Here is a 27042-nt window from a genome sequence, read left to right as displayed (position 1 = left end):
TATCTGTAAATGGGAGGCAGGGGCGACCTCCCTGCACTAGTCGGAGGATCCAGGCAGGAATGGGGCAAGCTGGATTGTGTCTATTGGCACAGGATGCCATAAAATGGGCAATATCTGTGAATGGGAGGCAGGGGCGACCTCCCTGCACTAGTCTGAGGATCCTGGCAGGAATGGGGCAAGCTGGATTATGTCTATTGGCACAGGATGCCATAAAATGGGCAGTATCTGTAAATGGGAGGCAGGGGCGACCTCCCTGCACTAGTCGGAGGATCCTGGCAGGAATGGGGCAAGCTGGATTATGTCTATTGGCACAGGATGCCATAAAAAGGGCAGTATCTGTAAATGGGAGGCAGGGGCGACCTCCCTGCACTAGTCGGAGGATCCTGGCAGGAATGGGGCAAGCTGGATTATGTCTATTGGCACAGGATGCCATAAAAAGGGCAGTATCTGTAAATGGGAGGCAGGGGCGACCTCCCTGCACTAGTCGGAGGATCCTGGCAGGAATGGGCAGGTGGATTGTGTCTATTGGCACAGGATGCCATAAAATGGGCAGTATCTGTAAATGGGAGGCAGGGGCGACCTCCCTGCACTAGTCTGAGGATCCTGGCAGGAATGGGCAGGTGGATTGTGTCTATTGGCACAGGATGCCATAAAATGGGCAGTATATGTGAATGGGAGGCAGGGGCGACCTCCCTGCACTAGTCTGAGGATCCTGGCAGGAATGGGCAGGTGGATTGTGTCTATTGGCACAGGATGCCATAAAATGGGCAGTATCCGTGAATGGGAGGCAGGGGCGACCTCCCTGCACTAGTCTGAGGATCCAGGCAGGAATGGGGCAAGCTGGATTGTGTCTATTGGCACAGGATGCCATAAAATGGGCAGTATATGTGAATGGGAGGCAGGGGCGACCTCCCTGCACTAGTCGGAGGATCCAGGCAGGAATGGGGCAAGCTGGTTTATGTCTATTGGCACAGGATGCCATAAAATGGGCAGTATCTGTGAATGGGAGGCTGGGGCGACCTCCCTGCACTAGTCTGAGGATCCAGGCAGGAATGGGGCAAGCTGGATTATGTCTATTGGCACAGGATGCCATAAAATGGGCAGTATCTGTAAATGGGAGGCAGGGGCGACCTCCCTGCACTAGTCGGAGGATCCAGGCAGGAATGGGGCAAGCTGGATTATGTCTATTGGCACAGGATGCCATAAAATGGGCAGTATATGTGAATGGGAGGCAGGGGCGACCTCCCTGCACTAGTCGGAGGATCCAGGCAGGAATGGGGCAAGCTGGATTGTGTCTATTGGCACAGGATGCCATAAAATGGGCAATATCTGTGAATGGGAGGCAGGGGCGACCTCCCTGCACTAGTCTGAGGATCCAGGCAGGAATGGGGCAAGCTGGATTATGTCTATTGGCACAGGATGCCATAAAATGGGCAGTATCTGTAAATGGGAGGCAGGGGCGACCTCCCTGCACTAGTCGGAGGATCCTGGCAGGAATGGGGCAAGCTGGATTATGTCTATTGGCACAGGATGCCATAAAATGGGCAGTATCTGTGAATGGGAGGCAGGGGCGACCTCCCTGCACTAGTCTGAGGATCCAGGCAGGAATGGGCAGGTGGATTGTGTCTATTGGCACAGGATGCCATAAAATGGGCAGTATCTGTGAATGGGAGGCAGGGGCGACCTCCCTGCACTAGTCGGAGGATCCTGGCAGGAATGGGGCAAGCTGGATTATGTCTATTGGCACAGGATGCCATAAAATGGGCAGTATCCGTGAATGGGAGGCAGGGACGACCTCCCTGCACTAGTCGGAGGATCCAGGCAGGAATGGGGCAAGCTGGATTGTGTCTATTGGCACAGGATGCCATAAAATGGGCAGTATCTGTGAATGGGAGGCAGGGGCGACCTCCCTGCACTAGTCTGAGGATCCTGGCAGGAATGGGGCAAGCTGGATTATGTCTATTGGCACAGGATGCCATAAAATGGGCAGTATCTGTAAATGGGAGGCAGGGGCGACCTCCCTGCACTAGTCGGAGGATCCAGGCAGGAATGGGGCAAGTTGGATTGTGTCTATTGGCACAGGATGCCATAAAATGGGCAGTATCTGTAAATGGGAGGCAGGGGCGACCTCCCTGCACTAGTCGGAGGATCCTGGCAGGAATGGGGCAAGCTGGATTATGTCTATTGGCACAGGATGCCATAAAAAGGGCAGTATCTGTAAATGGGAGGCAGGGGCGACCTCCCTGCACTAGTCGGAGGATCCTGGCAGGAATGGGGCAAGCTGGATTATGTCTATTGGCACAGGATGCCATAAAAAGGGCAGTATCTGTAAATGGGAGGCAGGGGCGACCTCCCTGCACTAGTCGGAGGATCCTGGCAGGAATGGGCAGGTGGATTGTGTCTATTGGCACAGGATGCCATAAAATGGGCAGTATCTGTAAATGGGAGGCAGGGGCGACCTCCCTGCACTAGTCGGAGGATCCTGGCAGGAATGGGCAGGTGGATTGTGTCTATTGGCACAGGATGCCATAAAATGGGCAGTATCTGTAAATGGGAGGCAGGGGCGACCTCCCTGCACTAGTCGGAGGATCCTGGCAGGAATGGGCAGGTGGATTGTGTCTATTGGCACAGGATGCCATAAAATGGGCAGTATCTGTAAATGGGAGGCAGGGGCGACCTCCCTGCACTAGTCGGAGGATCCTGGCAGAAATACGGCCGGTGTCAGGGAGTTAGGAGAAAAGCCATTTAGGGAGTTGCTTTTCATGCGTTTCCTCATTCCACGGACGATGAGCAGGAACGTGTCCGGATCACCCCATGACACCCCCAGAGTGAATCTGCCCCCCAGACATGTTTCCTACAAGAAGCGGGGCACAGAGAGCAGCGGCGCCTGCAGTCAGGGGGAGTGGAGCCGCCGGCTAATCTTAGTCTCAATATCTGGCTCAGTTAATAGCAGATATTCATTAGGACCCACACGCCGTAATAAATTATAATAATTTCTAACAAGAAAGAAATTACTGGGTACCTCGGGAAAGAGGCATTTTCCCTTAAATACCCTATAATCTAACTGTCACTTTCAGCAATCTCTTCCCAATCAGCGACTCACAACATTCTCATTTATTCATATACGGTAAATTAATAAAAGGTGCGAATAATGGCCACAAAATTCATCATTACGGCTCATGAAGATTTAGTAAATTACAAGGCATCGGAATTGTAAAAAAGCCTGAACCCGGCCGAGGAGGCTCCGTTCTAAATAAGCGCTCATTGTATTCAGGGAGGTGCGACGTTCTGCATATTCTAGACACAAATGATTCCATCGCGCTATGCTGGAAGTGCAGATCTGTCAGGAGGTGCTAAACATGCGGGCTGCGCTACAGCTATGGAGGCCGATATGAACGGCCTCAGGCCGGACACATTACAAGCCTGGCCACTAAAAGACATGGTGCGTCTTCCTTCCTGAAATCTTCAGCAACTTTTTATAGACTTTAATGGTCATCAAACCACTAATTTTTGCACACACAATTTTTGGGTAAGAATGTTTATATTTTGGATGATTTGCGCTGCTTGTGCCACTTATGAAAAGCTTTTGTAAACTTTCTACAGGTGAGCATTGGTTAGCCAGGAAAATGGCGTTTCAGCCACATTTATGAATTGTGACTTTTTTTAAAGAAAAAAAAAGACCTTATTCCAAGTGGAGGAAGAACCGGAGTAACATTTCTACCCAGAAGAGAACTATCCTAAAGTGCGGCAAATATATGGAGAAAGCGGGGGCAAAGAGGGACAGCGCAGCCTCAAAGGAAGGGACCTGACTGCTCAGAATGACGCTGACTGCTTTCAAGACCTCTGCTTGCCATCAGAAAACAGGTGACACTTAGTAATCACAGCGTGGGTGGCAGCGTGACTGATGGGCTCAGCTCCCACTGGACTTCCATAACAATAATAATGTTAATATTTGTGACAGACGGTGGGTACAACGTGTGCACTAGATGCCAATGATGTGATAATGAACTCCGAATATTTGATATCAGTCACTAACTAGGCCTGGATGTCTTCCTGGAGCAGAACAATATTGTATCATACAATTATTAGGTTCTGTAGAAGGACGTAGATCTGGGGATTTATTATGATGGAATATAGGCTGAACTGGATGGACAAATGTCTTTTTTCGGCCTTACTAACTGTGTTACTATGTTACTATGTAACTCTGGCGATTTCATCAGGATTCCCCCAAAAGTCTGTTAACCCCAATGGGACCGGGATGGCGCACACAGAGTGGGCAGTGGATGCGGCTACTAAGGCCACCGAGGGCGAGTGAACTCCCACATGTAGACGAGATGACTAGTCCACAGGGAATGATCTCTGGCTCGGAGTCTCGCCCGCCGCTCTCTATCCAGGGGCACAAAATCTCACTGGAGGCAACAGGAAAATTCTGCTCAGAAAGTAATCCAAGTATTTTGTTTCATGGTCGCACAATGATACAACTACTTCAAAGAGGTCGCAAATCATCAGGACAAAATCTGCAGCAGGGTCTGGAGAAGGGCGAGAACCGAGTGTATCAGGACACAGGGACCGTCAGGGCGGTCTGAGCACCAAGTGTATCAGGACATAGGGACCGTCAGGGCGGCCTGAGCACCAAGAGTATAAGGACATAGGGACCGTCAGGGCGGCCTGAGCACCAAGAGTATAAGGACATAGGGACCGTCAGGGCGGTCTGAGCACCAAGTGTATCAGGACATAGGGGCAGTCAGGGCGATCTGAGCACCAAGTGTATCAGGACATAGGGACCGTCAGGGCGGTCTGAGCACCAAGTGTATCAGGACATAGGGACCATCAGGGCGGTCTGAGAACCAAGTGTATCAGGACACAGGGACCGTCAGGGCGGTCTGAGCACCGAGTGTATCAGGACACAGGGACCGTCAGGGCGGTCTGAGCACCAAGTGTATCAGGACGTAGGGACCGTCAGGGCTGTCTGAGCACCAAGTGTATCAGGACACATGGACCGTCAGGGCGGTCTGAGCACCAAGTGTATAAGGACATAGGGACCGTCAGGGCGGCCTGAGCACCAAGAGTATAAGGACATAGGGACCGTCAGGGCGGCCTGAGCACCAAGAGTATAAGGACATAGGGACCGTCAGGGCGGTCTGAGCACCAAGTGTATCAGGACATAGGGACCGTCAGGGCGGTCTGAGCACCAAGTGTATCACGACATAGGGACCGTCAGGGCGGTCTGAGCACCAAGTGTATCAGGACATAGGGGCCGTCAGGGCGATCTGAGCACCAAGTGTATCAGGACATAGGGACCGTCAGGGCGGTCTGAGCACCAAGTGTATCAGGACACAGGGACCGTCAGGGCGGTCTGAGCACCAAGTGTATCAGGACATAGGGGCCGTCAGGGCGATCTGAGCACCAAGTGTATCAGGACATAGGGACCATCAGGGCGGTCTGAGAACCAAGTGTATCAGGACACAGGGACCGTCAGGGCGGTCTGAGCACCGAGTGTATCAGGACACAGGGACCGTCAGGGCGGTCTGAGCACCAAGTGTATCAGGACATAGGGACCGTCAGGGCTGTCTGAGCACCAAGTGTATCAGGACACATGGACCGTCAGGGCGGCCTGAGCACCAAGTGTATCAGGACATAGGGACCGTCAGGGCGGTCTGAGCACCAAGAGTATCAGGACATAGGGACCGTCAGGGCGGTCTGAGCACCAAGTGTATCAGGACATAGGGACCGTCAGGGCGGTCTGAGCACCAAGTGTATCAGGACATAGGGACCGTCAGGGCGGTCTGAGCACCAAGTGTATCAGGACATAGGGACCGTCAGGGCGGTCTGAGCACCAAGTGTATCAGGACATAGGGACCGTCAGGGCGGTCTGAGCACCAAGTGTATCAGGACATAGGGACCGTCAGGGCGGTCTGAGCACCAAGTGTATCAGGACATAGGGACCGTCAGGGCGGCCTGAGCACCAAGTGTATCAGGACATAGAGATCGTCAGGGTGGTCTGAGCACCGAGTGTATCAGGACACAGGGACCGTCAGGGCGGTCTGAGCACCAAGTGTATCAGGACATAGGGACCGTCAGGGCTGTCTGAGCACCAAGTGTATCAGGACATAGGGACCGTCAGGGCGGTCTGAGCACCAAGTGTATCAGGACACATGGACCGTCAGGGCGGTCTGAGCACCAAGTGTATCAGGACACAGGGACCGTCAGGGCGGTCTGAGCACCAAGTGTATCAGGACATAGGGACCGTCAGGGCGGCCTGAGCACCAAGTGTATCAGGACATAGACATCGTCAGGGCGGTCTGAGAACCGAGTGTATCAGGACACAAGGACCGTCAGGGCGGTCTGAGCACCAAGTGTATCAGGACACAGGGACCGTCAGGGCAGCCTGAGCACCAAGTGTATCAGGACGTAGGGACCGTCAGGGTTATCTGAGCACCAAGTGTATCAGGACATAGGGACCGTCAGGGCGGTCTGAGCACCAAGTGTATCAGGACACAGGGACAGTCAGGGCGGCCTGAGCACCAAGTGTATCAGGACACAGGGACCGTCAGGGCGGTCTGAGCACCAAGTGTATCAGGACACAGGGACCGTCAGGGCGGTCTGAGCACCAAGTGTATCAGGACATAGGGACCGTCAGGGCGGCCTGAGCACCAAGTGTATCAGGACATAGGGACCGTCAGGGCGGCCTGAGCACCAAGTGTATCAGGACATAGGGACCGTCACGGCGGTCTGAGCACCAAGTGTATCAGGACATAGGGACCATCAGGGCGGTCTGAGCACCAAGTGTATCAGGACGTAGGGACCATCAGGGTTGTCTGAGCACCAAGTGTATCAGGACGTAGGGACCGTCAGGGCGGTCTGAGCACCAAGTGTATCAGGACATAGGGACCGTCAGGGCGGTCTGAGCACCAAGTGTATCAGGACATAGGGACCGTCAGGGCGGTCTGAGCACCAAGTGTATCAGGACGTAGGGACCGTCAGGGCGGTCTGAGCACCAAGTGTATCAGGACATAGGGACCGTCAGGGCGGTCTGAGCACCAAGTGTATCAGGACATAGGGACCGTCAGGGCGGTCTGAGCACCAAGTGTATCAGGACATAGGGACCGTCATGGCGGTCTGAGCACCAAGTGTATCAGGACATAGGGACCGTCAGGGCGGTCTGAGCACCAAGTGTATCAGGACGTAGGGACCGTCAGGGCGGTCTGAGCACCAAGTGTATCAGGACATAGGGACCGTCATGGCGGTCTGAGCACCAAGTGTATCAGGACACACTTTCTTTCGCTTGCCTTCGCTCTTTTTTCCGCCTCTCTGGTGTCTTCCAACGTTCTGCCAGCAAGCCCGGACTCTTGGAGGAATGTGTGTAATGTATTTCATTAACCTGTGCACAGATCAATAGATGGAGGTTTTCTTTGCTCCTTGAGTGACGCCTCCTGAGTTATGGCTCGCTTTGCCTCCATCCTGACACAAATCACCAACCTCACCGGGTTCACCATCTACACAGCACAATTATGGGTGAAATGTGAGCAGTAATGAGCGCTCGTAACAACCATCCGCCATGTAAATGAGAGAAAAATGAAGCTTTAGGAAAATGGAGGGTGAGCACATATAAAAGCGCGCAGTCCCAGGCCAGATTAGCCCACGTGTCCACTACTGACTGTCAGCGAGTTCGGATACATGCTGCAATAGAATGACATGACGCGCTAATGTCGGCCCCCGCAGACGTACATGATGCCAATATGGCTGCAGCCAGGCTGAGCTTTGACGCTAGCAGTGGGCCCACCGGGCTATCTCTTCATCAGCGACCAGGTCAGGGCTGAATGGCGGCTTCAGACAATGAATTTATCACCTTCCTGGGATCCAAATTCTTTAATTAATACAATATGTAATCCCTATTATTATTATTATTTATTGTTATAGCGCCATTTATTCCATGGCGCTTTACAAGTGAGGAGGGGTATACATAATAAAAACAAGTACAATAATCCAGAACAATACAAGTCATAACTGGTACAGGAGGAGAGAGGACCCTGCCCGCGAGGGCTCACAATCTACAAGGGATGGGTGAGGATACAGGAGAAGAGAGGACCCTGCCCGCGAGGGCTCACAATCTACAAGGGATGGGTGAGGATACAGGAGAAGAGAGGGCCCTGCCCACGAGGACTCACAATCTACAAGGGATGGGTGAGGATACAGGAGGAAAGAGGACCCTGCCTGCGAGGGCTCACAATCTACAAGGGATGGGTGAGGATACAGGAGAAGAGAGGGCCCTGCCCACGAGGGCTCACAATCTACAAGGGATGGGTTAGGATACAGGAGGAGTGAGGACCCTGCGCGCGAGGGCTCACAATCTACAAGGGATGGGTGAGGATACAGTAGGTGAGGATAGAGCTGGTCATGCAGCGGTTTGGTCGAACGGTGGTTACTGCAGGTTGTAGGCTTGTCTGAAGAGGTGGGCCTTCAGGCTCTTTTTGAAGGTTTCGATGGTAGGCGAGAGTCTGATGTGGTAGAGGGTTCCAGAGTATGGGGTGATACGCGAGAGAAATCTTGTATGCGATTGTGGGAAGAGGAGATAAGAGGGGAGTAGAGAAGGAGATCTTGTGAGGATCGGAGGCTGCGTGTAGGTAAGTACCAGGAGACCATGTCACAGATGTATGGAGGAGACAGGTTGTGGATGGCTTTGTATGTCATGGTTAGGGTTTTGTAGTGGAGTCTCTGGGCAATGGGGAGCCAGTGAAGGGATTGACAGAGGGGAGAGGCTGGGGAATAGCGGGGGGGACAGGTAGATTAGTCGGGCAGCAGAGTTTAGAATAGATTAGAGCAGTGGTCCCCAACTCCAGGCCTCGAGGGCCGCCAACAGTGCAGGTTTTCAGGATTTCCTTAGTATTGCACAGGGGTTGGAATCATCACCTGTGCAGATGATCACATTATCACCGATGCAATACTAAAGAAATCCTGAAAACCTGCACTGTTGGCGGCCCTCGAGGCCTGGAGTTGGGGACCCCTGGATTAGAGGGGTGTTAGAGGGGAGGCCAAAGAGCAGGAGGTTGCAGGAGTCGACGTGGGAGATGATGAGGGCATGGACTAGCGTTTTTGCAGATTCATGGTTGAGGAATGAACGGATTCGTGAAATATTTTTGAGTTGAAGTCGGCAGGAAGTGGAAAGGGCTTGGATATGGGGTTTGAAGGAGAGATCAGCGTCAAGGATTACCCCGAGGCAGCGAGCTTGTGGGACTGGGGAGAGTGGGCAGCCATTTACTGTAATGGATAGGTTAGTTGGGGGGGTCGCGTGAGATGGGGGAAAGATGATGAATTCTGTTTTGTCCATGTTAAGTTTCAGAAATGTAGCGGAGAAGGATGAAATAGTGGACAGACATTGAGGGATTCTGGTTAGTAGGGAGGTGATATCTGGTCCAGAGATGTAGATCTGTGTGTCGTCAGCATAGAGATGATACTGAAAACCGTGAGATTCTATGAGCTGTCCCAGGCCAAAGGTGTAAATGGAGAAGAGCAGGGGCCCTAGGACTGAACCTTGTGGGACTCCGACAGATAGGGGGCGAGGTGAGGAGGTGGTGTGTGAGTGGGAGACGCTGAATGTCCGGTCTGTTAGGTATGATGAGATCCAGGATAGGGCCAAGTCTGCGACGCCAAGGGATGAGAGGGTCTGTAATAATAGGGAATGGTCCACTGTGTCAAAGGCAGCCGACAGGTCAAGGAGGAGGAGGACAGAGTAGTGTCGCTTGCTCTTGGCGGTTAAGAGGTCATTGGTGACTTTAGTTAGGGCAGTTTCAGTGGAGTGGTGTGACCAGAAGCCAGATTGTAAGCGGTCAAAGAGGGAGCAAGAAGAGAGATGGGAGGACAGTTCAAGATGGACGTGTTGTTCCAGTAGTTTGGAGGCATAGGGGAGAAGTGATATAGGGCGATAGCTAGATACAGAGGATGGGTCAAGAAAGGGCTTTTTGAGGATAGGTGTGATGGAGGCATGTTAAAGCAGAAGCAGAAAAGCGGACCCCAGACCTGCAGCCGTCCCCAAAATGCTGAACACTACAGAAGAGCAGCCAGCGGAAACCGTCAGTGTGGTTACATCAATCCGTTAGGCTATGGTCGGCTCAGTGGGGGCCGCTGCTCTGCCGTTTGGCTCTGGTCGGCTTTGTGGGGGCCACTGCTCTGCCGTTTGGCTCTGGTCTGCTCTGTGGGGGCCGCTGCTCTGCCGTTTTGCTCTGGTCGGCTCAGTGGGGGCCGCTGCTCTGCCGTTTGCTCTGGTCGGCTCAGTGGGGGCCGCTGCTCTGCCGTTTGGCTCTGGTCGGCTCAGTGGGGGCCGCTGCTCTGCCGTTTGGCTCTGGTCGGCTCAGTGGGGGCAGCTGCTCTGCTGTTTGGCTCTGGTCGGCTCTGTGGGGGTGTTGCTCTGCCGTTTGGCTCTGTGGGGGCCGCTGCTCTGCCGATTGGCTCTGGTCGGCTCAGTGGGGGCCGCTGCTCTACAGTTTAGCTGTGGTCGGCTCAGTGGGGGCCGCTGCTCTGCCGTTTTGTTCTGGTCGGCTCAGTGGGGGCCGCTGCTCTGCCGTTTTGTTCTGGTCGGCTCAGTGGGGGCCGCTGCTCTACAGTTTAGCTGCGGTCGGCTCAGTGGGGGCCGCTGCTCTGCCGTTTTGTTCTGGTCGGCTCAGTGGGGGCCGCTGCTCTGCCGTTTTGTTCTGGTCGGCTCAGTGGGGGCCGCTGCTCTACAGTTTAGCTGTGGTCGGCTCAGTGGGGGCCGCTGCTCTGCCGTTTTGTTCTGGTCGGCTCAGTGGGGGCCGCTGCTCTGCCGTTTTGTTCTGGTCAGCTCAGTGGGGGCCGCTGCTCTACAGTTTAGCTGTGGTCGGCTCAGTGGGGGCCGCTGCTCTGCCGTTTGGCTCTGGTTGGCTCAGTGGGGGCCGCTGCTCTGCAGTTTGGCTCTGGTCGGCTCAGTGGGGGCCGTTACTCTGCCGTTTGGCTCTGGTCGGCTCAGTGGGGGCCGCTGCTCTACAGTTTAGCTGTGGTCGGCTCAGTGGGGGCCGTTGCTCTGCCGTTTGGCTCTGGTCGGCTCTGTGGAGAGAAATTAATGTGCTTCTCGTCGCAGACAAGCAGGCTGTGTGAGCCAGGAGTGGGCAGAGTGACCTGGACGCTACTAGTGGAGGATGTACAGACGGGTGGCGAGTGATGTGCGGCCAGAGCCGGGGGCTTATGGGGGTTCACATAAGACATGTGAAATATGGATCAGCGGAGCCCGTGACGCAGAGCCAAGAATCCGCCGTGACACACCCCTGGGGACTCCCAGAACATGGAAACGTTCAGACTGAGTCCAGAAAAACAAGTCGCAATAAGAGACCCAATCCGACCCTGATCCCTGCACCCCGGAGCGCGGTGCAATGCAGTTCTGTGAGCGTCCAGATAGGATGCTCTGGATCGTAACGCCGCGAGTGAAATAGCAGGAAAATAAAGCACAGCACCAACAAGGGCGACAACAAGGGTCACTGTGAGTGCACTCGGCTCATGGGGACACAGCGTGAGAATCCTGAAATCATCTCCTCCCGCTGCTAGCTCCATTGATGACACGGTGCCGGATGACACAGTGCCGGATGACACAGTGCCGGATGACACAGTGCCGGATGACACAGTGCCGGATGACACAGTGCCGGATGACACAATGCCGGATGACACAGTGCCGGATGACACAGTGCCGGATGACACAATGCCGGATGACACAATGCCGGATGACGAGGTGCCGGATGACTCGATGCCGGATGACACGGTGCCGGATGACACAATGCCGGATGACACGGTGCCGGATGACACGGTGCCGGATGACACAATGCCGGATAACACGGTGCCGGATGACACAATGCCGGATGACACAATGCCGGATGACACGGTGCCGGATGACACAATGCCGGATGACACAGTGCCACATGATACGGTGCCGCATGACACAATGCCGGATGACACAATGCCGGATGACACGGTGCCGGATGACACGGTGCCGGATGACACGGCGCCGGATGACACAATGCCGGATGACACAATGCCGGATGACACGGTGCCGGATGACACAATGCCGGATGACACAATGCCGGATGACACAATGCCGGATGACGCGGTGCCGGATGACGCGGTGCCGGATGACACAATGCCGGATGACACAATGCCGCATGACACGGTGCCGCATGACACGGTGCCGCATGACACAATGCCGGATGACACAATGCCGGATGACACAACGCCGGATGACACAACGCCGGATGACACAATGCCGGATGACACGGTGCCGGATGACACGGTGCCGGATGACACAATGCCGGATGACACGGTGCCGCATCACACAATGCCGGATGACACGGTGCCGGATGACACGGCGCCGGATGACACAATGCCGGATGACACAATGCCGGATGACACGGTGCCGCATCACACACTGCCGGATGACACAATGCCGGATGACACAATGCCGGATGACACAATGCCGGATGACGCGGTGCCGGATGACGCGGTGCCGGATGACACAATGCCGGATGACACAATGCCGGATGACGCGGTGCCGGATGACGCGGTGCCGGATGACACAGTGCCGGATGACACAATGCCGGATGACACAACGCCGGATGACACGGTGACGGATGACACAATGCCGGATGACACGGTGCCGGATGACGCGGTGCCGGATGACACAATGCCGGATGACACAATGCCGGATGAGACAATGCCGGATGACACGGTGCCGGATGACACAATGCCGGATGACACAATGCCGGATGACACAATGCCGGATGACACAATGCCGGATGACACAATGCCGGATGACACGGTGCCGGATGACACGGTGCCGGATGACACGGTGCCGGATGACACGGTGCCGGATGACACAATGCCGGATGACACAATGCCGGATGACACAATGCCGGATGACACAATGCCGGATGACACGGTGCCGGATGACACAATGCCGGATGACACAATGCCGGATGACACAATGCCGGATGACACAATGCCGGATGACACAATGCCGGATGACACGGTGCCGGATGACACAATGCCGGATGACACGGTGCCGGATGACACAATGCCGGATGACACAATGCCGGATGACACAATGCCGGATGACACAATGCCGGATGACACGGTGCCGGATGACACAATGCCGGATGACACAATGCCGGATGACACGGTGCCGGATGACACAATGCCGGATGACACAATGCCGGATGACACAATGCCGGATGACACAATGCCGGATGACACAATGCCGGATGACACGGTGCCGGATGACACGGTGCCGGATGATACGGTGCCGCCACACAGGAGACAGGGGCGGGGCTGGCAGCTCCCTCCGTCCACCGGGCACAGCCAGCGGTCCCAGCACACATCTGCTTTCGCCTCATTTCATCCTTGCAAGTCGCAGGCAATCTATGGAGTTTTATTTATTTATCATATTATTTCTGGTTTCCGACCAAACTCCTAAATATCAGTTACCGGCGCAGCGACCTTTCCGTACGGTGTCCGCTGCACCAGGGAGAAGAAACAGGTTCAGATCTTGGAAATGTCATCGATCAGATTCATCAAAGAGGCTCTTATCCAGGGAGGAAGGGTTCAGAGAAGAAAGCAGAACGCTAGTGTTACTGATGAGACCACACAATGGCTGCCAGATGTAGCAGAGCAGAACGTGTCACCTCAGTCCTCACATCTGCGCCGTCTCCCAGCACGGCCGAGCAGTTCCGTTCTGCTCCATTCTGTCCTCGTCTGTGCTGCTGCAGGGGGCGAAGAGGAAGCCCTGCGCACTGTCAGATGATGGCCTCGCATCTTGGAGAGGCGCCTTGTAGCATCATCACCTGCTCATCCAGAATCTGATGCTCCAACACCTCACACTGTCAGGATTAACCTGCAGATCCACAACATCTGCATGGAGCAGGATACGAACAGCACGTTCAGTATTGGAAAATGGCCGAAAATCCACAGACTAGTCCCACGAATGACCACACAGAGAGGCTAGTCCCACGAATGACCACACAGAAAGGCTAGTCCCACGAATGACCGCACAGAGAGGCTAGACCCACGCATGACCACAGAGAGGCTAGTCCCACGAATGACCGCACAGAGAGGCTAGTCCCACGAATGACCGCAGAGAGGCTAGTCCCACGAATGACTGACCGCACAGAGAGGCTAGTCCCCTGAATGACCGCACAGAGAGGCTAGACCCACGCATGACCGCACAGAGAGGCTAGTCCCACGAATGACCGCACAGAGAGGCTAGTCCCACGAATGACCGCACAGAGAGGCTAGTCCCACGAATGACCGCACAGAGAGGCTAGTCCCCTGAATGACCGCACAGAGAGTCTAGTCCCAGGAATGACCGCACAGAGAGGCTAGTCCCCTGAATGACCGCACAGAGAGGCTAGTCCCAGGAATGACCGCACAGAGAGGCTAGTCCCAGGAATGACCGCACAGAGAGGCTAGTCCCCTGAATGACCGCACAGAGAGGCTAGACCCACACATGACCGCACAGAGAGGCTAGTCCCACGAATGACCGCACAGAGAGGCTAGTCCCACGAATGACCGCACAGAGAGGCTAGTCCCACGAATGACCGCACAGAGAGGCTAGTCCCAGGAATGACCGCACAGAGAGGCTAGTCCCACGAATGACCGCACAGAGGCTAGTCCCACGAATGACCGCACACAGAGGCTAGTCCCACGAATGACCGCACAGAGAGGCTAGTCCCACGAATGACCGCACAGAGAGGCTAGTCCCACGAATGACCGCACAGAGAGGCTAGTCCCACGAATGACCGCACATAGAGGCTAGTCCCACGAATGACCGCACAGAGAGGCTAGTCCATGTCAAGTTCCAGGTTCAGCCGTCTTTGGAATAGGGTCGCTATTACCCTGCAGGTTCTGGGAACCGACCCTGAGCGTGCAGCCTACACAGGCACCCATCACACAATGAGTGAGCACAAACCTCCATCATTGGGACAAATGGCATGTTGTTTAGCAGAAAAGATCAGCGCTATGGGCAGCACGGTGGCTCAGTGGTCAGCGCTGGGGACCTGGGTTCAAATCCCACCAAGGACGACATCTGGAAGGAGTTTGTATGTTCTCCGCGTGGGTTTCCTCCGGGTTCTCCGGTTTCCTCCCACACTCTAAAGACATACTGATAGGGAATTTAGACTGTTAGCCTCACGGGGACAGCGATGATAATGTGTGCAAACTGTAAACCGCTGCGGAATATGTTAGAGCTATATAAAAATAAAGCCTATTATTTATTATAGCGTTCTTGGCCAATCGTCGCACTGGCAAGATTAGAGATAGAACAATTTTTCTCATCCAGTTCTGATCATTTAGTGCACATGTGACACGTGGCTGGCGATTACATGACCACTGACCAAGGCGATGCCAGTCTGTGACCACCTGATGCTGCACATCATGCCATGAACATCATGCCCGATGGAGGGTGCACTAACTTATCTGTAGTAGTAGAGACCTCCACAGATCACCAACAGGCGACTGCAGCATTTCGTCCCCTTTCAGCCACTTTGTAGATTTCCAAATGTCAGACTTTGCTGGAGCCCCCCACAGCCATAACAAAGCCAGGGGGCAACCAAGGCCCCTGCAGAGCGGAGTGTACAATGCACGGAGCAGGCTGCGGTGACTGCACAACTCCAGGCTACAACACAGATCAGCAAGACGCGGCACCAATTATCATTATCACACTTCCGATAGTCCAGAATCCGAGCGCCGGATCACCAGTCCCCACCGTTATGGACACGCGGGCAGTGATTACAGGTGGTTATCGGTTTATTACACTTTCCTTCCCCTTAGTTTATTGGTTTGAGTCTTAAAGATGGAAGCGAGAATCTAATCCCAAGTAATGCTGTCAGTCTGTTATGTGTGATGGCGGCATTATTTCTCGGAGCTCGTCAGAAGGCTGATGTGGGGAATTACAGCGGATTCTTATTAACAGCTGCGCATTATGCCGGGACACCTCTCCTCCTTCCGCCAACAGACGGCCCTGGAACACAAGCGCCACTTGACCATTTCCACTGCGGCAACAACCAGATTCCAGCAGCTGCGCACAATCCCCCCGGCACAACCCGCCACCTTCCCCATGGCAGACCCTCCAATCAAGCTCTCATTAGCCGCCCTATTCTTACAGCTTCAGGGACCCTCCTCGTTTCCCTCAATATGCTCACACTTACCAGAATGTCTTGTCTTTAAGCTTCCGGGTCACAAAGTGCAAAATGAGAAGAGATTATTATAGAGAGAAGATCAGTTAACTCTGCTACTGTAAAGTAATGGCAATGAACCCTGCACCATGACTGTGCCTGCCATCCAGACGCCATGACTGTGCCTGCCATCCAGACGCCATGACTGTGCCTGCCATCCAGACGCCATGACTGTGCCTGCCATCCAGACGCCATGACTGTGCCTGCCATCCAGACGCCATGACTGTGCCTGCCATCCAGACGCCATGACTGTGCCTGCCATCCAGACGCCATGACCGTGCCTGCCATCCAGACGCCAACCATGACCGTGCCTGCCATCCAGACACCAACCATGACCGTGCCTGCCATCCAGACACCAACCATGACCGTGCCTGCCATCCAGACACCAACCATGACCGTGCCTGCCATCCAGACACCAACCATGACCGTGCCTGCCATCCAGACACCAACCATGACCGTGCCTGCCATCCAGATGCCAACCATGACCGTGCCTGCCATCCAGACGCCAACCATGACCGTGCCTGCCATCCAGACACCAACCATGACCGTGCCTGCCATCCAGACACCAACCATGACCGTGCCTGCCATCCAGACACCAACCATGACCGTGCCTGCCATCCAGATGCCAACCATGACCGTGCCTGCCATCCAGACACCAACCATGACCGTGCCTGCCATCCAGATGCCAACCATGACAGAGCCTGCCATCCAGACACCAACCATGACCGTGCCTGCCATCCAGATGCCAACCATGACCGTGCCTGCCATCCAGACGCCAACCATGACCGTGCTTGCCATCCAGATGCCAACCATGACTGTGTCTGCCATCCAGACGCCAACCATGACAGAGCCTGCCATCCAGACACCAACCATGACCGTGCCTGCCATCCAGATGCCAACCATGACCGTGCCTGCCATCCAGACGCCAACCATGACCGTGCCTGCCATCCAGATGCCAACCATGACAGCCTGCCATCCAGACGCCAACCATGACCGTGCCTGTCATCCAGATGCCAACCATGACCGTGCCTGCCATCCAGATGCCAACCATGACCGTGCCTGCCATCCAGACGCCAACCATGACCGTGCCTGTCATCCAGATGCCAACCATGACCGTGCCTGCCATCCAGACGCCAACCATGACCGTGCCTGCCATCCAGATGCCAACCATGACAGAGCCTGCCATCCAGACGCCAACCATGACTGTGTCTGCCATCCAGATGCCAACCATGACTGTGTCTGCCATCCAGATGCCAACCATGACAGCCTGCCATCCCGACGCCAACCATGCCAGAGCCTGCCATCCCGACGCCAACCATGCCAGAGCCTGCCATCCAGATGCCAACCATGACCGTGCCTGCCATCCAGACGCCAACCATGACCGTGCCTGCCATCCAGATGCCAACCATGACAGAGCCTGCCATCCAGACGCCAACCATGACCGTGCCTGCCATCCAGATGCCAACCATGACCGTGCCTGCCATCCAGACACCAACCATGACCGTGCCTGCCATCCAGACGCCAACCATGACCGTGCCCGCCATCCCGACGCCAACCATGACCGTGCCTGCCATCCAGACGCCAACCATGACCGTGCCTGCCATCCCATCCAGACGTCAACCATGACCGTGCCTGCCATCAAGACGCCAACCATGACCGTGCCTGCCATCCAGACGCCAACCATGACCGTGCCTGCCATCCAGATGCCAACCATGACAGAGCCTGCCGTCCAGACGCCAACCATGACCGTGCCTGCCATCCAGATGCCAACCATGACCGTGCCTGCCATCCAGACACCAACCATGACCGTGCCTGCCATCCAGACGCCAACCATGACCGTGCCCGCCATCCCGACGCCAACCATGACCGTGCCTGCCATCCAGACGCCAACCATGACCGTGCCTGCCATCCCATCCAGACGTCAACCATGACCGTGCCTGCCATCAAGACGCCAACCATGACAACCTGCCATCCAGACGCCAACCATGACTGTGCCTGACATCCAGACGCCAACCATGACCGTGCCTGCCATCCAGATGCCAACCATGACCGTGCCTGCCATCCAGATGCCAACCATGACCGTGCCTGCCATCCAGACGCCAACCATGACCGTGCCTGTCATCCAGATGCCAACCATGACCGTGCCTGCCATCCAGACGCCAACCATGACCGTGCCTGCCATCCAGATGCCAACCATGACAGAGCCTGCCATCCAGACGCCAACCATGACTGTGTCTGCCATCCAGATGCCAACCATGACTGTGTCTGCCATCCAGATGCCAACCATGACAGCCTGCCATCCCGACGCCAACCATGCCAGAGCCTGCCATCCCGACGCCAACCATGCCAGAGCCTGCCATCCAGATGCCAACCATGACCGTGCCTGCCATCCAGACGCCAACCATGACCGTGCCTGCCATCCAGATGCCAACCATGACAGAGCCTGCCATCCAGACGCCAACCATGACCGTGCCTGCCATCCAGATGCCAACCATGACCGTGCCTGCCATCCAGACACCAACCATGACCGTGCCTGCCATCCAGACGCCAACCATGACCGTGCCCGCCATCCCGACGCCAACCATGACCGTGCCTGCCATCCAGACGCCAACCATGACCGTGCCTGCCATCCCATCCAGACGTCAACCATGACCGTGCCTGCCATCAAGACGCCAACCATGACCGTGCCTGCCATCCAGACGCCAACCATGACCGTGCCTGCCATCCAGATGCCAACCATGACAGAGCCTGCCGTCCAGACGCCAACCATGACCGTGCCTGCCATCCAGATGCCAACCATGACCGTGCCTGCCATCCAGACACCAACCATGACCGTGCCTGCCATCCAGACGCCAACCATGACCGTGCCCGCCATCCCGACGCCAACCATGACCGTGCCTGCCATCCAGACGCCAACCATGACCGTGCCTGCCATCCCATCCAGACGTCAACCATGACCGTGCCTGCCATCAAGACGCCAACCATGACAACCTGCCATCCAGACGCCAACCATGACTGTGCCTGACATCCAGACGCCAACCATGACCGTGCCTGCCATCCAGACGCCAACAATGACAGCCTGCCATCCAGACGCCAACCATGACAGAGCCTGCCATCCAGACGCCAACCATGACAGAGCCTGCCATCCAGATGCCAACCATGACCGTGCCTGCCATCCACATCCACACGTCAACAATGACAGCCTGCCATCCAGACGCCAACCATGACGAGACTGCTCGTTACCGCAGAGCCAAAACACCTGACAATCCATCTACCCACCATCTATGGGTACCATTATGGCCATGTCTACCACTAGAACCACCATCACCATTCATGTCCACCACTAGATCCAGCATCACCATTCATGTCTACCACTAGATCATGTATCATCTTTCATGTGTACCACTAGATCCACCATCACCATTCATGTCCACCACTAGATCCACCATCACCATTCATGTCCACCACTAGATCCACGATCACATTCATATCTACCACTAGATCCTCCATAACCATTTATATCTACCATTACCTTCTTCATCTCCCGCTTTCATCAATGCCTACAAGCTCTTCCCCTGGCCCTGGTGTCTGCGTCTACCATCGCTCTCCTGATTACCTGATCTCGTCTTGGTTTTCATCTTGCCTACCCATCTACCACATAGGAACAACACCGTATGCACTACCCGAAGACGTGCCCAAGTAGGGTCCAACACCATATATCAAGAGAAAATAAACTTGGGCACTCAACTTTGCGGAATTTTATGATTTAATGTAGTCATCAAATTAAACGTTTCGGCCACAATAGACGGCCTACTTCAGTAACAATGTGCAGGGCTCTGACTAGCGGTGGATACCGCGTCTCTGACTGCCACGCCGGCACGCCGCCCACCTGGGCACCCATGCATTACCTGTTGCCCGGTCTTTGGACATTTCGCTTCCCTGCAGATTCACTCTGCTACAGTGCTGATGTGGGACATTACATGCGGTCATTCACGCATATTTCTAACCCTGCACATTGTTACTGAAGAAGGCCGTCTATTGTGGCTGAAACGTTTAATTTGATGACTACATTAAATCATAACATTCTGCAAAGTTGAGTGCCTAAGTTTATTTTCTCTACCCATCTACCACGGCCTGAGTATTGCTCGTTGGCTTACAATTCTACATCTCCCTCAGCCATCTCATACTTCTCACCCTGAAGAAACCCAGGATGCACCATTACGCAGAAGTCCCCCTTATGTATTGGCATCTTCAATCCTCCGATAGCCGAGGTGAGCAGTCAGATCCCGGGCTCTGAATCGCCGCTGTATGATGTGCTTGCAGGGATGTTTCATGGAAGCCGTGGGGGGCTCTCACAAACCTAGTCCTAGTGATCTTCTGCCATAGAAGCATTGCTGTAGGTTCCCCGCCAGGTTATTATCAGCCGAGTACATACAATGATTAGCGGATTCTGTTTGATGTAATACAGAAATTCCTGTGAATTACGGGACATTGTGTGGCATCCGAGCGCTGATGGACAATCGAATGAATGATGGTCGACATCCAATCTAGACAATTCACTTAAAGACAGAAGAAACCTTACCAAAAATGGAGAAGAAGGCAGCGTGACAATGCCGCGCACAATCCGAGGCAGTCCCTGTTACTGTCCTAGCAGCCGGCGCTGGGCCAGCCTCGCACTCCAAGTATGACTGTCAAAACCTTAATGCGGCAGATTTTGTATTTGTTTGTATTTCAGCTACAGAAAATTGCTAAACACACACAATACTATTCATGCAGAATACTCGCGCCCCAAGTGCCAAGATAGGGAGTAACGCCAACGTCCAACATATTAATCCAGCTGTTATGGGATCACCGGCTCAGAATGAGGCGTTTGTCAAGGGTTAACGGTGGCTGCTATTATACAGCTGCTCTGAGGCTGTACAGATCAGCAACGCATTTCAAACCATCATCGCGGTCCATGAGACTGAAGACGCAGAAACTTAAAAAAAGGCCAAATTGACAAACAACAAACCTCTCAACTCATGGAGTCACGTGTGCGCCCACCGAACCCTCCAGCTACGGGGCCCCGAACGGAACAGATATCACTTATCGAGTATTTTCAAGAGCCATCACCATAGGAACCGGCGGAGAATTCTTTCCAAGCTATCGCCAATTAAGTCCTTCTCAGCCTCTCCATATCCCACTTGTCTCTCCCAGGCTACAGAAGTCAGAACAACAGGCGGCACTCACCCTCCTGCTCCGTCCTCGTCATCTCTTCCAGTTTCTTCTGTTTCAGTGTGTCCACCACATCGGCCAGACTTCCCTTGCGGCGTTCCGGAGTCCCGAAGTTAACACTGCTCATAAGATCGTTGCGGTCGCGAGCCCCTTCGTCAGGCTTGTGTGGTGAGGTAGACGTAGTTCGGAAGGAATAAAGGGAACGTAATTTATTGCTGTCCGGCTCCTGTGGAAACAAATTTGTGTGTCAGTGCAGAACAACGTAAAAAAGTCAAAAGCACAGGGAAAAATTATTAGTGTGTCCATAATAACGAGTGGCGCCCAGTATTACAGGGTTAATAATACTGCTGCGAATATAACAATCTCCACCTAAGATTGTACTCGTAAAAAATGTAACCAAAAAAGATATAAGCTTGTATCAGTATTATTATTATTATTATTATTATACACATCCTTCTGCCTGTCAGTCTATTCAACGGCTCCGCAGGGGTGGAGCATAAAGCCACCAAGGAACCAATAGCATCACACCAAGTTCACCGAAGAGCAGAGGCCACAACTCACTGCCCCGATTATTGGTTATTGGCCGTCCCTGTATCTTCACTAGTGAATTTCCAGAGAGATGTCACATTATACACAGGTGCGGCTGTAAAGTGTTATGGAAAGGATTCAGAACTTGTGTATGCCATATTATTATTAATACATATATATATATATATATATACACAGTACAGACCAAAAGTCTCGACACACCTTCTCATTTAAAGATTTGTCTGTATTTTCATGACTATGAGAATTGTACATTCACACTGAAGGATCAAAACTATGAATTATCACATGTGGAGTTACCCAATCGAGATGGTTTGGGGGGAGCTGGACGCAGAGTGAAGGCAAAAGGGCCAACAAGTGCTAAGCATCATGGGAACTCCTTCAAGATTGTTGGAAGACCATTCCCGGTGACTACCTCTTGAAGATCATCAAGAGAATGCCAAGAGTGTGCAAAGCAGTCATCTAAGCAAAAGGTGGCTACTTTGGAGAACCTAGAATATAAGACATAATTTCAGTTGTTTCACACTTTGTTGTTAAGTATATAATTCCACATGTGATAATTCATAGTTTTGATGCCTTCAGTGTGAATGTACAATTTTCATAGTCATGAAAATACAGAAAAATATTTATATGAGAAGGTGTGTCCAAACTTTTGCTCTGTACTGTATCTACACACAGACATATCTAAATACACACATCTGTATATATCAGAGGACCCGGCTCTTCAACTGCAGATATCAATTACATTGGCGAATGTATGAGCCAAACGTCAAGTTTAAGGGAATATTATTAACGACAGCGTCTGGTCAGCTCCATCATACGGAGCGGGGGACTAAGGGGTAACGTTTCTCCTTATGGAGAGTGACATACCATCTCTGGCTTGTCAAGGTAAGGAGGCTTATTCGCCGTGCAATGCTCCTCTGGGAAATATAATATGCAAATTGCCTCTTGTGAGAAAAAGAGGACATGCACTCTATAGCGCCACCTGTTGGAAGTAGCGACCCTACAAGTCACAATCAACCCTTTAACGAGTCGTGCAATATGACTTAGGATAAAAGCCAAATCAGTATCTCAATTCGCAGACATGGTGTTTCGGGCTGTTGGCCCTCGTCAGTGCGAAGCATGAGAACTGATTTGCCTTTTCTCAGAAGAAGCAATTTGCATATTATATTTCCCAGAGGAGCATTGCACGGCGAATAAGCCTCCTTAACTTGACAAGCCAGAGCTGATATGTCACTCTCCATAAGGAGAAACTTTACCCCTTAGACCCCAGTCCAGAGCCTCTCACCTACCAAACTAGTTCTCATGCTTCGCACTGACGAGGGCCAACAGCCCGAAACACCGAGTCTGCGAATTGAGATACTGATTTGGCTTTTATCCTAAGTCATATTGCACGACTCGTTAAAGGGTTGATTGTGACTTGTAGGGTCGCTACTTCCAATAGGTGGCGCTATAGAGTTAAGTCCTCTTTTTCTCAGAAGAGGCAATTTGCATATTATACAGAGCAGACATTTTTTATCAATTCTATCATCGTCACCATAGTCATCCTCATCACGACCATCATCCTCATCATCATCACAATCGTCACCAACACCATCATCCTCATCAATAGAGATGAGCGAATTTGATTGGGTCAGGGCTATAGCACTTACCGAATAAGCTGCAGAGGGAACCCGGCTTCCTGGATCACTCCGGCTCCGCAGCGGCACGTGTCGTGGCTGCGTGACAGTCACAGCACATGAATGGAGAGCCCAACAAACAGCAGCGACACGTGCAGCTGCGGAGCCGGAGTGATCCAGGAAGCCGGGTTCCCTCTGCAGCTTATTCGGTAAGTGCTATAGCCCTGACCCAATCAAATTCACTCATCTCTAGTGATCACCATCATCATCACCACAATCATCATCCTCCTCATCACCACTACCATCCTCATCACCAACACAATCATCCTCCTCCTCATCACTACAATCATCTTTATCACCACCACTATCATCATTCCAATCACCATCCTCCTCCTCACCACTACCACCCTCATCACTACAATCATCTTTATCACCACCACTATCATTCCAATCACCATCCTCCTCCTCATCACCACTACCATCCTCATCACTACAATCATCTTTATCACCACCACTATCATTCCAATCACCATCCTCCTCCTCATCACCACTACCATCCTCATCACCATCCTCATCACTACAATCATCTTTATCACCACCACTATCATTCCAATCACCATCCTCCTCCTCATCACCACTACCATCCTCATCACCATCCTCATCACTACAATCATCTTTATCACCACCACTATCATTCCAATCACCATCCTCCTCATCACCACTACCATCCTCATCACCATCCTCATCACTACAATCATCTTTATCACCACCACTATCATCATTCCAATCACCATCCTCCTCCTCCTCATCACCATCTTCATCACTACAATCATCTTTTATCACCACCACTATCATCATTCAAATCACCATCCTCCTCCTCCTCATCACCACTACCATCCTCATCACCATCCTCATCACAACAAACATCTTTATCACCACCACTATCATTCCAATCACTATCCTCCTCCTCATCACCACTGCCACCCTCATCACAATCATCTTTATCACCACCACTATCATTCCAATCACCATCCTCCTCCTCATCACCACTACCATCCTCATCACAACAATCATCTTTATCACCACCACTATCATCATTCCAATCACCATCCTCCTCCTCACCACTACCACCCTCATCACTACAATCATCTTTATCACCACCACTATCATTCCAATCACCATCCTCCTCCTCATCACCACTACCATCCTCATCACTACAATCATCTTTATCACCACCACTATCATTCCAATCACCATCCTCCTCCTCATCACCACTACCATCCTCATCACCATCCTCATCACTACAATCATCTTTATCACCACCACTATCATTCCAATCACCATCCTCCTCCTCATCACCACTACCATCCTCATCACCATCCTCATCACTACAATCATCTTTATCACCACCACTATCATTCCAATCACCATCCTCCTCCTCATCACCACTACCATCCTCATCACCATCCTCATCACTACAATCATCTTTATCACCACCACTATCATTCCAATCACCATCCTCCTCATCACCACTACCATCCTCATCACCATCCTCATCACTACAATCATCTTTATCACCACCACTATCATCATTCCAATCACCATCCTCCTCCTCCTCATCACCATCTTCATCACTACAATCATCTTTTATCACCACCACTATCATCATTCAAATCACCATCCTCCTCCTCCTCATCACCACTACCATCCTCATCACCATCCTCATCACAACAAACATCTTTATCACCACCACTATCATTCCAATCACTATCCTCCTCCTCATCACCACTACCACCCTCATCACAATCATCTTTATCACCACCACTATCATTCCAATCACCATCCTCCTCCTCATCACCACTACCATCCTCATCACAACAATCATCTTTATCACCACCACTATCATCATTCCAATCACCATCCTCCTCCTCACCACTACCACCCTCATCACTACAATCATCTTTATCACCACCACTATCATCATTCCAATCACCATCCTCCTCATCACCACTACCATCCTCATCACCATCCTCATCACAACAAACATCTTTATCACCACCACTATCATTCCAATCACTATCCTCCTCCTCATCACCACTACCACCCTCATCACAATCATCTTTATCACCACCACTATCATTCCAATCACCATCCTCCTCCTCATCACCACTACCATCCTCATCACAACAATCATCTTTATCACCACCACTATCATCATTCCAATCACCATCCTCCTCCTCACCACTACCACCCTCATCACTACAATCATCTTTATCACCACCACTATCATTCCAATCACCATCCTCCTCCTCATCACCACTACCATCCTCATCACTACAATCATCTTTATCACCACCACTATCATTCCAATCACCATCCTCCTCCTCATCACCACTACCATCCTCATCACTACAATCATCTTTATCACCACCACTATCATCATTCCAATCACCATCCTCCTCCTCATCACCACTACCATCCTCATCACCATCTTCATCACTACAATCATCTTTATCACCACCACTATCATTCCAATCACCATCCTCCTCCTCATCACCACTACCATCCTCATCACCATCCTCATCACTACAATCATCTTTATCACCACCACTATCATTCCAATCACCATCCTCCTCCTCATCACCACTACCACCCTCATCACAATCATCTTTATCACCACCACTATCATTCCAATCACCATCCTCCTCCTCATCACCACTACCATCCTCATCACAACAATCATCTTTATCACCACCACTATCATCATTCCAATCACCATCCTCCTCCTCATCACCACTACCATCCTCATCACCATCCTCATCACTACAATCATCTTTATCACCACCACTATCATCATTCCAATCACCATCCTCCTCCTCATCACCACTACCATCCTCATCACCATCCTCATCACTACAATCATCTTTATCACCACCACTATCATCATTCCAATCACCATCCTCCTCCTCATCACCACTACCATCCTCATCACCATCCTCATCACTACAATCATCTTTATCACCACCACTATCATTCCAATCACCATCCTCCTCCTCATCACCACTACCATCCTCATCACTACAATCATCTTTATCACCACCACTATCATTCCAATCACCATCCTCCTCCTCCTCATCACCACTACCATCCTCATCACCATCCTCATCACTACAATCATCTTTATCACCACCACTATCATTCCAATCACCATCCTCCTCCTCATCACCACTACCATCCTCATCACTACAATCATCTTTATCACCACCACTATCATTCCAATCACCATCCTCCTCCTCATCACCACTACCATCCTCATCACCATCTTCATCACTACAATCATCTTTATCACCACCACTATCATCATTTCAATCACCATCCTCCTCCTCATCACCACTACCATCCTCATCACCATCTTCATCACTACAATCATCTTTATCACC

At 52.4% G+C, this 27042-nt stretch overlaps 1 protein-coding gene across 11 annotated transcripts in view; it reads right to left on the bottom strand.

Moving 5' to 3' along the window:
* SOX6 (SRY-box transcription factor 6) overlaps positions 1-27042 on the bottom strand; it is an 846804-nt gene that overhangs the window by 406045 nt on the left and 413717 nt on the right. For all 11 annotated transcript variants that reach the window (XM_069739870.1, XM_069739868.1, XM_069739873.1 and 8 more), the window contains one exon: positions 21453-21663. In XM_069739870.1, coding sequence (XP_069595971.1) covers positions 21453-21663 — 211 coding nt within the window. The remainder of the gene's footprint in view (positions 1-21452; positions 21664-27042) is intronic.

This window comes from Ranitomeya imitator, chromosome 9 (assembly GCF_032444005.1).
Source record: "Ranitomeya imitator isolate aRanImi1 chromosome 9, aRanImi1.pri, whole genome shotgun sequence".
NCBI lineage: Eukaryota > Metazoa > Chordata > Amphibia > Anura > Dendrobatidae > Ranitomeya > Ranitomeya imitator.
Note: the sequence above shows the minus strand (reverse complement) of the source record. Positions and strands in the feature narration are given on the sequence as shown.